Genomic DNA, 11,684 nt, shown 5'->3' on the forward strand with positions numbered 1-11,684 from the left:
TTGACATAGATAAAAAAGAGAATGTATCCGTCGTTGCGGTGTAAAGTTGTAATGGTAACTTAGACAACCATGCAAAATTGTAAAAGTTATTTAGACATTAACATAGTTAGGTATAGATAAAATGATATATTAATGTGTGACACGCTACGATTTAAAGTCGTAAAAGCAATTCAAATAAAAGGAGACGTCAAGTTATTACGAAGGAAGGTTGACGGGTCAAAGTTATCAATTACCAAAAATTAGAACTGAATATGTAACTTACTTAAAGAATATGAGTTGTATGTGTCAAATTAAAATGTGTAGAGACAGTCGAACTTATGGCACCTTCTTCAACTTGAGACGCAAAAACCATCAAACCACACTCAAATTTCATTTTCTTTAGCTCAAACAGCATATATATTTAAAAGTAAAGGCGGTGGCTGTGATGTGACAGCCACCGACCTTCTGTTTTAAGATATAAGGTAATTAATAAATATCTATAATAGTACATAAAGGAACTTTGGTGATGCTCCAAATTCATTATACACACACCGATCATTCTCTTCCCCTCATGAAATACAGAGACCGATCCTCTCTCTTTCTCTTCCAAACCTCCGGCTCCCAGTGGCGGTGTACCGCCTAAGGTATGCAACCGTCACGATGTATTCAATCAGTGTGTGCTCTCAATCTCACTTTGCTCTCTCGATCTGAACCCTAGCTTCCTCCATGGCTCTCCAATCGGACAAAGAAAGAACCAGAGATGAAGAACAAATCGAAGGTAAACACCGATTTTGGAGAAACCCGAACCGAAGCTATTCAACAAGTGAATATTCTGGCAGAAACCCCCATCGTTTCCAATTACAAACCCCCATCAGGTATGATTTCAATGATTTAAAGGTTTCCAACCCTAATGTTCATATACTGGCTTTATTATTGACATCAATATTTGATTCTTCTTTTGTTTAAAGTACACCATTTTGTGCTTATAATCGAATATGATGATGCATATATAAACTCTTGAAGTGGCATGTTGTTCCTACATAGGTCCTTACGGGTTCCCAAGAACCCATTGCGTTTCGAAATTATTCTGGCAGAAATTATGTTTAAAAAACCAAAGTGAACCCATAAGAAAATTAGAGGTGAACCCATTAACACTAAAGAAGCATGTTCAAGCGGATAAAATTCAGGTTTCTATCCAAAGCGTTTCACGTTGAGTCCTTACTCTCGCTGTTATGTATCTTTACTGTTACTCCTGCCTTTTTTTTAAAGTTCGAATTGTTTAAACCCATTTTAGGGTTCCAGACGCAATCAGAAACGCAACCAGTAGTGAACCCTGATTGCACATCTTGAATCAATTTTGCACCTTCTTCTTTTCCTCCCGTGACTCGCTCGAGAAGGAAGGATTTGAGCAGGTCATACGTCAATTTTTTTTATTTTTCTTTTAATTATTAGTGTTAAAGTATGAGCATAAAAATATATAGTTTCACTGATAATGTAATGTTTTGAGTAAAATGCCATTTTCGTCCCTGAGATATGGCGAGTTTTGCAACTTTCGTCGAAAGGTTTGTTTTTTCGCATATGGATCCAAAAGGATTGAAAAACTGACCAAACCTCAGGGACGAAAATGGCATTTTACTCTAATGTTTTAATGAAATGATTTATGAGGTCAAAATGATTGCAGTAATGCAATCTACATTACCATAGTCCCCAAAGCCTCAATAACACGAATAAGGAGTAACAAAAGAATGCTGTCATCTGATTTTTTCTCAAGCAAGTATCTGCAATTCCAGTGGACAAATAATTATGTGGGAAAAAATAAATAAGGGAAACACGATGAAAGGTAAGCTGAGAACGTAATTATTTACTTGCAGGCGACGTGGATAATATTAGTAGCCTTTTCACGCAATCCAGTGCTACCAACAATTGAACCTGTTGCTCCAGCAATCAAAAAAGGCGGATTTTCCACTTCCCCATTTTTAAAAGACCGTATAAAAACAGGAAAACATGACAAAACACCTTGTAATGAAGAATCGAGCCTCTCTGGACACGAATGCAGCTCCGAAATGAGTTTCTGAACTGAAATTTAGTTGAACTCGTGCATGCCCGCACGTCCCACAGACACGAATGCAGCTCCAAAAAACCGGGCCCGCGGTGAGGTCTGTTTTTGCACTCTTTTTTAGTGAATCTGCCCTTGTTTTTTTTCTGGTCGTTTTTGCTTGTTTTTTTCACTGTGCCCCTCGCCTAGGCGCGCGCCTTTTGCGCCTGACCACTGTTTTTACAGAAAAAGCCCATTTTTGCGTCTAGGCTACCACCAGGCGCTATTGGCTCGCTTTGCTGCGCCCGAGCGCCTAGGCGCGCGCCTTTTGCGCTTTTGACAACTACGTCACGATTAATTCTTCCATGTGCCCGGTATGTACGACGTCTCTGTTTCTGGGCTCGGTTCAACTGAATGTGAGAGATGTGAAGGGCGTCCACATCCAACCCTTTGACCTACACAATATATAAAAACAAACATAAATTCAACAGTTTAATGATTTCAAAATAACAATATTTTCAAATTAATGTACTCACCTCTGCGTTACTCTCAGCATTTTTGTGCAAATCAAGGATAAACTTCGCAGACTTTGCAGGCCAACGCGCTTGACCATTAGAATGACGGTTTTTTGCATGTGCAGTACGCCCAACTCCGCGACAAAAACAGGTAAATGGGATGGCTTGCTTATGAGCCAAAACATCTTCCAAGTATCTCTTATCCTTGATTAAAGGCAACTTACGGATAGCATGGGCTGTTTCACGGGTATTCTGAAAAACACAATAACTATATCTCAGACAAACAAACATACCAAACTACATACACAGCAATGAAAACATCAAAAGAGAACATATTAAATGATCTATTGGCTATTGCAACATTAATTACGCTTTATTTAGAGGATAAAATATCAGAATACCTTGAAATGGCACCTGAGATCAGATCTTCTGGCTTTGCAAGTTGATAAAATACAGTAAAATAAAAAAAAATCAAATTACATTTGCAGGCCCATTGGTGTGTTAAAAATTATGAAACTGGTCCTGAGCATCATTTATTATTGTTTTCGTCCCGGGACCATCTAATTTAAAAAAATGACTATTTTTCACCTTCTTGTCATTGAAGATGATGAAGAACAGAAAATAAAAAATCAAAACTTTTAATATGTAAAATCAATAACTTAGAATCAAATCCAATATGGTGATGAACCTCTTGCCCAAGTGTGCCTCATGCCTAGGCGCACTTTTTAAAACTAAGGTCATTCGTGTACTAACCAAATAGTTCAAATATAGCTTTGCACTTTGTTAGACCCACGTCAATTTTTGGGAATTTTAAGAGTATGGTATTGAAGGATTTCATGGAAGTTCCTTTGGATTCTCTCTTGCGCATTTTCTCCAGGATTTTGACTTCAAGCTTGGTTACCGAACCGTTTTCTTAACAGTTTTAGAAAACCGGTTCCTTTTTTTAGCCGATCGGAACCAAAACCCCCCATTAAACCCAAAACCCCCCATTTCAAAAACTAAAACCCCATTAAACCCAAAACCCCCCATTTCAAAAACTAAAACCCCATCATCTCTAATGAAGTTTTTATGAACCTTCGCTAAAATTAAAACCTCATATTTTGCTATAACTTAAAAATTTTTAAAATGGTGAAATGAGAGATCCAGTACCACACAACACGAAATTCGTTTCATTCCCTTACTGACCAGATCTACTTTCACCGGATTAGGGTTATGGTCAAAACCCTAGATAGGGCTACCAGAATCTGGTCGAAACTCTAAACCCTAGGTTGGGTCACCAGAATCTGTTGACGCTAACCATTACCACCACAAGCCGCAGACCACCACCATCTCTATCGTTGCTAACCACCACCAATTAAAACAACAGGTTGCATCATCTTCAACTCCTGTAACAAAACAAATGGTACGGATTTCATATTTACAGATCCAAACAATAATTACCTCAACGAAATCGGTTCATATCAAAAGTTTGAAACCTAGATCTACAATATAAAATTCCAATGAATTTGGACAAAATCTAGAAAAGCACTTACTCCGTGAAGTTCAAAACCTAGACTTGAGTTTGATTCCAATGATTTCCATGAGAAATTGGAGTAGTAGAAACGTGATGGAGAAAAACCCTAGATCTGGAATCGCCGGAGAGAGAGAGAGAGAGGAGCAGGGAAGCAGGCATTTTGAAATGTTTTGAAATGAGAGTGAAACCCTTGATGTATGCGTGTTTTTTTAGTTGAAGGGTATAAGTGGAAATGGATGTTTTTTGATGCTTAAAACACTTGTATATCATGCTTTAAGGGTGTTGTAAGGAAATTTTAATGACCTTAAGAAGTCCTTTGGATATGTATATTATATATAGTATAGATATAGATATAGATAGTATAGATAAAAAAGAGATAAACTAGGAAATATAAATCCCTACAAAATAGGCAACTAAATAAAAAGATTAAAATTCAAATTATGAGATAATCTTGCATCATACTCCCCGTCTTCGAAAAAAACTCGTCCTCAAGTTTTGTCTCCGAACCAAAGCCACCTGGATCAAAAGGAAAATCAACTCGATCCCTTTGCACTATTATCATGACCCGTCCAAATTGTTCAACTTCAAGGGTCATCTCACTTGACTTTAGACCTGTACCGCCTGGGTCAAATGGAGTATTAGGCGGTCTCCTGTTCACTTTTGTTGATTCGCAACGGACAATGGGCTCATTAACATTTTGTCGTGCGAACTCTAAACGAATTTGGTATTTTGCTCCAAAATTAACCGCATACCCACTATTACTACTATACAGCCCAACCTTTTTTAGTCCAACCATTGTCAAATCAAATAATCGGATTGGCCCATCAGTAATACTAGCCATCAGATCTCGGTTAGTACCATTTAATATTCCCTTTATATAATTTTCATGCAATCCAAAATTTATTTTCATGCATGCATCATCAATAGTGGACCCCACCATATCTTGTGCATATTTTAAATAGATTTGACTGACCTCCATCTTCGTAGTGTTGGTTGCAAAACTGGCATGAGAATTTTCAAAAGGAAGACCATATTTCATCACATTAATTTCGATGATTTTTGTTTCCAAACCGGTGGGAACAACCATATTAATCTCTCCTCCATTTACTACTTCCCTATTTTTCGATGATACGATTAAGCCATTCTTAATTAACTCACCATCCTTAGCCGCCCAATCGTTACCGGTGACCGTGTCACTGCCATTGTTGGCATCTCCCATAGTTGTCTTCCATGAGATTGGAACGTCTAAAACGGACTCATCACATCTAGCCACCACATTGCCGCTAGAAACCGAATTACCCCCCTTAGCCAACGTAGCACCACCGTCAGCAACCGCATTTATGTTAAAAAAATCAAACGTACCTAATGAAACCATCAGATTGTTTTCCTCTTCTTCCTCTCTATGGGGGACTCTATTACTAGCTTGTTGCGCCCATAAGTAGTCATCTTCATCGGATTTCTTTTGATTAATTGCTTCATCTATTGTCACTTGAACCGAACCAACCTCCTCTTCTCCTTCGCTTTCGTCCCAAACGATGTTACCAGAATCGGGTTCATCATACGTCAAACTCTCCTGATAGATAGGTTCGAAGAACCAGGGGTGGGGATGGCAGAAAGGATGCTCCTCTTCCTCGTTCACATCGCCCCGGACGATAGTTCCCGATTCGGTTTCCTTAACGCCTATCTCCCATCGTAACTCAAGATCTCGGACTCTTTGGCGGAGCCGTTCGATCTCTTCAAGATCCCGGACTCGTTGTCTGAGCCGTCTGATCTCTTCAAGATCTTGGACTCGTTGTCGGAGTCGTTTGATCTTTAGATCCCATGAATCAGGATCAACTCTGTCGTTGCCTCGGTCGGCGGTTCTACGAACAGGGCGTCGATCTTCTCCACGAGCACGTGAACCACCAATGTTCTTGTCGATGCCTCGGTCGGCGACTCTTCGAACAAGAAAACACTCGCCTTCACGTAGAGCCATTTGAAAAACAAAGCTCTGATACCAACTGATGCAGTTTCTCACGCAATCAGATGGCTCAAGAACAATTAGTTAATCAAAGACGATAAAAGAACCAAAAGGTTCAAGAACATAGTTCTTTTCTATTAAAATTCAATCACAAACTAACTAAAACATAAACCTTAGAACCTAATTTATAATGAATAAAAAAGAGATAAACTAGGAAATATAAATCCCTACAAAATAGGCAACTAAATAAAAAGATTAAAATTCAAATTATGAGATAATCTTGCATCAGACGATGTTTACACTACAGCTGCGTACGGTGATCTGGAGAAGCTTCAGCGCTTGGTTGAGTCCGATGGTTGCTCTGTCTCTCAACCGGATAGTAGCGCTTGGTTGAGTCCGATGGTTGCTCTGTCTCTCAACCGGATAGTTTAGGTTATTACATAATCATCAAAAATCAGTATTGTCATGGTGGATGCCTGCGGCGAAGACACTCTCCGCCTAAACCGAAGAACAAGCTAAAAGACAAAAACTTCAACACCCGCAGCAGCATGCCTGCCTGCCACCCTTTCAACAACTGGGTAAAGCCAAGTTCGTTCTCAGGTCTAGACCGACGGTCATACCCATCCCATTAGTAATACAGGTCGTAAACTATTAATAGTCTCAACTTTCACTGATTTGTTGCACAAAATTAGGTTTCTAACTTGACATTGTCCACATAAATTTGTCGTAATTTGAGCATTTTCAGATTGAATGTCTGGTGTAATTATGTTATCAAACGGTCTACTAATCAAATTACCTGCTGATATATGTAATGAGTTAACAGTTAACCCTTCTGTTCATTTTTTGCAGTACTGATAATTTGGTTAAAGTACTTTTTTAATTTGAGACGATACATGGATGAACAAGGTTAAGTTCCTGTTAATTTAACTTCAGCCTTTAAGAAAGTGGAGTTTGCTAATGGGGTTAGCTTTATGCCTTTTAATTATGCAAACTAATTTTGCAGTTCTTATATTATCATCAAGTGGTTTGTACATTTAACCTTTCTTTCTCTCTCTCTCTCTCTCTCTCTCTCTATATATATATATATATATATATATATATATATATATATATATATATATATATATATATATATATATATATATGATGCGGTTCTAGAGTGAACACTAGTGTATTTGTGAACTAAGTGAACAATATTTACATCATCAAATCGTAATATACACTAGTGCATTTTCATTATCAAATCCTGGCCATTGATTTACACTTGTGTATACACTTGTGTATTGATAATCAAGGGCTAGGATTAGTTTACTAGTGTTCGCAATAAAAGCGTTTGTTCACTCAGTTCACAAATATACTAGTGTTCACTCTAGAACTGACAGACCGTGTCGTCCCGATCAGTCAAAAACCTAATTAACCTAGGTAGCTAGGGTAAGTCGAGTATCGTATTCACGAAGAGCATGTGGTCAGTATTGCATGACTTGTTTGATTTATTTAAACTATTTACAAAAAATGTACAAAGTAATTATGAAGCTTGCTAATTTTCTTTAAAATTGTGTTTGAAAGGTTGAACCAACAATGTGATTCCAATTGGTTTGTAGAAAATGATTTAATGATGTTATTTGGAATGACGAATATCAAAACGGTAATTAAAATGGATTTGTGAACACTATTTAGAAAATAATTAGACCCGGGTTTTGGATTATTAAGTATCTAGAGCTATCCAACATGAATGGTTTGATTATGTTATGAACACCAATGATTTCTTGAGTTTGTTAATTTGAAATCCTAATCTTAGACATTAATAATCGTCTATCTTAAGCAACCGGTGCAAGATAACCGTCACAATATGAGACAATAGTATGCTTTATTAATCAAGAACAAAAACCAAACCCTAGCATAAATCACAACTTAATGGTAGCAATTATCTCTCAACGTCAATGTTGCAAGAAAACCTAACAATTTCGAATTCAAAGCAATACCAACAAATGATTCAAACAATTTCAATGAAAGATTAACAAATGTTTATATCAAACTAAAACATGAAAAACAAGCCCTAGAAACTCACGATCTTTCACCCGAGGATGATCTTGGGGAAATTAGTCACCTGTGGTTTATGATTGATCTTCAAACCATGATGGAACGTGATAATGGATGGGTTGAATCTTCAAGAATCTCCCAAAAAAGACTCCCAAAATCGCCTAGCAAAACCCCCCAATTCGTATGTGTCAAGACTAGAATGAATAATACCTTTTCTTTGTCAAAAAGGGTATTTTTACGATTTGTAACTGATGAGGGACGCATTATGTGTCCCTGCTCTAAAATCCACACTTTCATGTGCCCTCTGTTGCGTCTCAAATGAAGTAACTTACGTTCTCATCACATGTTTTCTCCTTTCTTCTCAAAACCACTCTCGATTACTTCCTTATGCTTCCATGTGCTTCTCATTTCTCAATTAGTTACCGAAATGCACTTATTTAAGCTCCGGTAAGCTCCTAAATGCATCATTTCCTTGTTACCTTCACTCCAAAGCTCGTAAAGCTTCCAAAATACACCTTAAACCTATCAAGGCCTGCAAAATGCAAACCATCTCAAAGTAGGGTATTCTAAACCTCAATTTCACACAAGTTGATATAATTAAACACATTAAGCTTTGGAAATTTACCAACATATCACATCCCCACACTTATCATTTGCTTACCCTCAAACAAATCTGTTTTTCACTTTCACATGGGTTGAATAAACGGCACACTTCCCATTCTCAAAGCTTAAGTTACGGTTTAATGTCATACCTGGTTCATAATTTTTACAATTTTCAAAGTATTTAGCGGTAAAGCAATTAACCCATAAGAAATGGTTATCCAAGATTAACCCGCCCTTGAAACTAACATATCATATACATCCCCCACAATGTTCTCTCCACTCATTTTAAAAAGTTAGCTAATTATGATGTATTAGCATGTTTCAAATGATCACTCAAACCGATTAAAACACGTACCCGCATAGGCTTGCAACTCAATCATTCTCCACCACTGAACACGAATACTAAGCACAAGTCAAAAGGTATTTAAGGGTTGTAACGGAGCTAGGTTAAAGGTGTGGAATAGGATATTTTGAAAGTGGCTAAGGCGATTAAAACTCGATTTTTATTACAAACGACTACTCTAAACATAACTAACTATAACATCAAGCTAGGAGGCGACAACTTTCGCCTTTTATTCAACAAACTAAAAGAACATATTTTTGTATTTTTTTCTCAGCGATTTTCTATTCTTTTTCACAATGTTTTCTGTATTTTCAATCTTTCACTAATATAAACCACAAACACATAAATCTACAATCGAATTTTCATCACACGGGTTTAAAAAGAAAAGGTTTAACGGTTGTGCGCTAAATGGGTTGGTCAAACGAAAGGTTTAGGCTCAAAGTGGGCAACTAGGGGATTCATTTGGGTAAGGGTATATAAATGGTGTAAAGGGAAAAGGTTTACCTAATGCCTTAATCATTCTTGTGCTTGTATTCGGTCTATGGTCTCAAACGTATCAAAAGTTGTAAGTTCTACAATACGCGACTAATGGTCCACTCAAACAAAGAAACATATATATGTATATCTATGATGTAAAAGTGGCTCAAAACCTCACGTATAAAGGGTATGGTATGTGATATGCATAATGTACTAGTTTCATAGGCGAATTATTCCCAAATAACCACCCGGTAAATAGCCTTCATGTTTAATCATTTGAACTTGACCATGACAAAAGACCAAATGGGTTGTGTCATTCCTCATTGACTTAGTTACTTGTGCTTTTTAGATTGCTTCAAACAAAGACATTTTTGAAATTTTCCCCCATCCCCACACTTGAGGTCAACATTGTCCTCAGTGTGTACTGTTTAAATGAAAGGGGTAAAAAAACGCAAACTTTGTCTCCCTGTCCCCACACTTGAGGTAAACATTGTCCTTAACGTGCAAAAATGGAGCCTTTAAAAGGCACAAGGGATGTGACACGGCTAACCTCCCAAATTTCACCCCGGTAAATAAAATACAAAATACAATCCACTTACTAACTAACTAACTAACAATCAAAGCTAAAAAGAAACATATGCACCTGGTTTTGCTCGTTCCTCGTGTGCTATTCATTCTTCAATAAAAAATGGTCGTCTCGCGAACATAGTGTACCTACAAATCTCAACCTTCGTGTAGAAGCAAGCTTCTCACAATCATCAAAACTTGTTAGTTACCTAGCTCTACCATCTATCTATATATATAATAAAAGAAACCATTGGGGGACACATGTCACCCCTTGGTTAAGCCACATCAGCCATCCATGTGGCATAGCTCTGGTTTGAGGATTGGAGAGGCTTCTTATGTACGTTTCTATTACATCGTAACCTTCATTCTAACATTTAACCCTACTTATCTCTCTCTCTCTCTGAAGATCATCGGTGACGACCTCTATCTTACCTTTCTCTCATAAGTTTCCCTTTTATCACCATTAACCCTAAATCTCATCTAATCCCTCTCTCAAACATCATCGGACGAAATCAAATCCATCATCGCTACGTTCTTCTTCTTCATCAATCGCAGTAGGTACTATTTTTAACCCTACTATTATTTTGTTTTGGTTTTGATTTTTAATTGATTTTGATTATCAATTTGGTGAATCAAAAGGAAGTGGTTGCAGTTTTTAGGATAAAGAAAGTGAAAATGAGTTCTGCAGAGACAAAATCAAAACATTGTTATGGGAGTATGGATTTAGGTAATGGTTTTTTATATCATCATGTTTATTGATATACGGATTAATACACGCACTCACGGGAGAATTGTTAGTGGGCATCTCAACAGAAGGTGTTGGCTCACACTTCTTGTCACACCCCGATGTTTCCACGTATTACCGGTGGGGAGTATCGTGACGTAGTTGATATCGTCATAGTCAATTATTCACAGTTTAATGCACAGCGAAAGTCTTGGTAGAAAATAATATTACAAACCGAAATACAAAGTATAAATAAATATTATACAAACGGTTGTAAGATGATCCACAGGCGGATCTAAAACAGAAATATAAAATATTGTTCAACAGACTCTAAGCGTTCAGAACTTGCAAGATTCTTTATTAACGCCCCGAGCTCCCAGCCAATTTCGTACAGTACCTGTCACTTAATCTTTTTAAAAATACATCAGTTTACACTGGTAAATACAATTAACCGACTCTTTTGAAAATGTTTATGAAAATTGGTTTAAATGCACAAGGCACAAATATTCTTTTATAACTTGGGACAATTATATTAATAACAATCTTGTATCATATTTACATGTTTGTCCAACATTTAGGGCCGGTATATAAGCCGGACAAGATTAATCGACACACCACAAATATAAACTCACAGCGGGTCATCCCAGCAAAATGAGTATATCTTTTACATACGCAACGGACAGGTGTATGCCTACACCCCGTGCTTAAGTCGTGGCCATTTACGCTTTTTAAATGAGCCAAGGATATCCAGGACACGGTCGTTAACCCCCAATGTTATTTGTTATCAAGCAACACTAATTAAAGCGGGATTATGCAATTTAACCATATTTGATTAAAAGGTTTCTACACCCGACCAAGCGATAATAACCGTATCCCAAGCCCGTATAAGGGAAAATAAGTTAAAAGTATTTACCTGAGCTTAAAATGA

General features: G+C 37.3%; 1 protein-coding gene and 1 long non-coding RNA gene across 2 annotated transcripts; both read right to left on the reverse strand.

Annotated features, from left to right (window-relative positions):
• Positions 1 to 1,603: 1,603 nt before the first annotated feature.
• On the reverse strand, positions 1,604 to 2,969 carry LOC110880657 (60S ribosomal protein L17-2-like; the record flags this gene model as incomplete). Its single annotated transcript, XM_022129137.2, has 4 exons — positions 1,604 to 1,757; positions 1,845 to 2,469; positions 2,551 to 2,781; positions 2,931 to 2,969. Coding segments are annotated over 3 exons (519 nt in total), but the record flags the coding sequence as incomplete, so codon positions are not given.
• A 791-nt stretch (positions 2,970 to 3,760) lies between these two features.
• LOC118483003 lies at positions 3,761 to 4,196 on the reverse strand. The gene is made up of 2 exons (XR_004869442.1): positions 4,062 to 4,196; positions 3,761 to 3,914 (listed from the first exon to the last, which is right to left on the reverse strand). It is a non-coding gene; the product is annotated as an uncharacterized LOC118483003 (long non-coding RNA).
• Positions 4,197 to 11,684: the final 7,488 nt, after the last annotated feature.

Source organism: Helianthus annuus, chromosome 10, assembly GCF_002127325.2.
Source record: "Helianthus annuus cultivar XRQ/B chromosome 10, HanXRQr2.0-SUNRISE, whole genome shotgun sequence".
Lineage (NCBI taxonomy): Eukaryota > Viridiplantae > Streptophyta > Magnoliopsida > Asterales > Asteraceae > Helianthus > Helianthus annuus.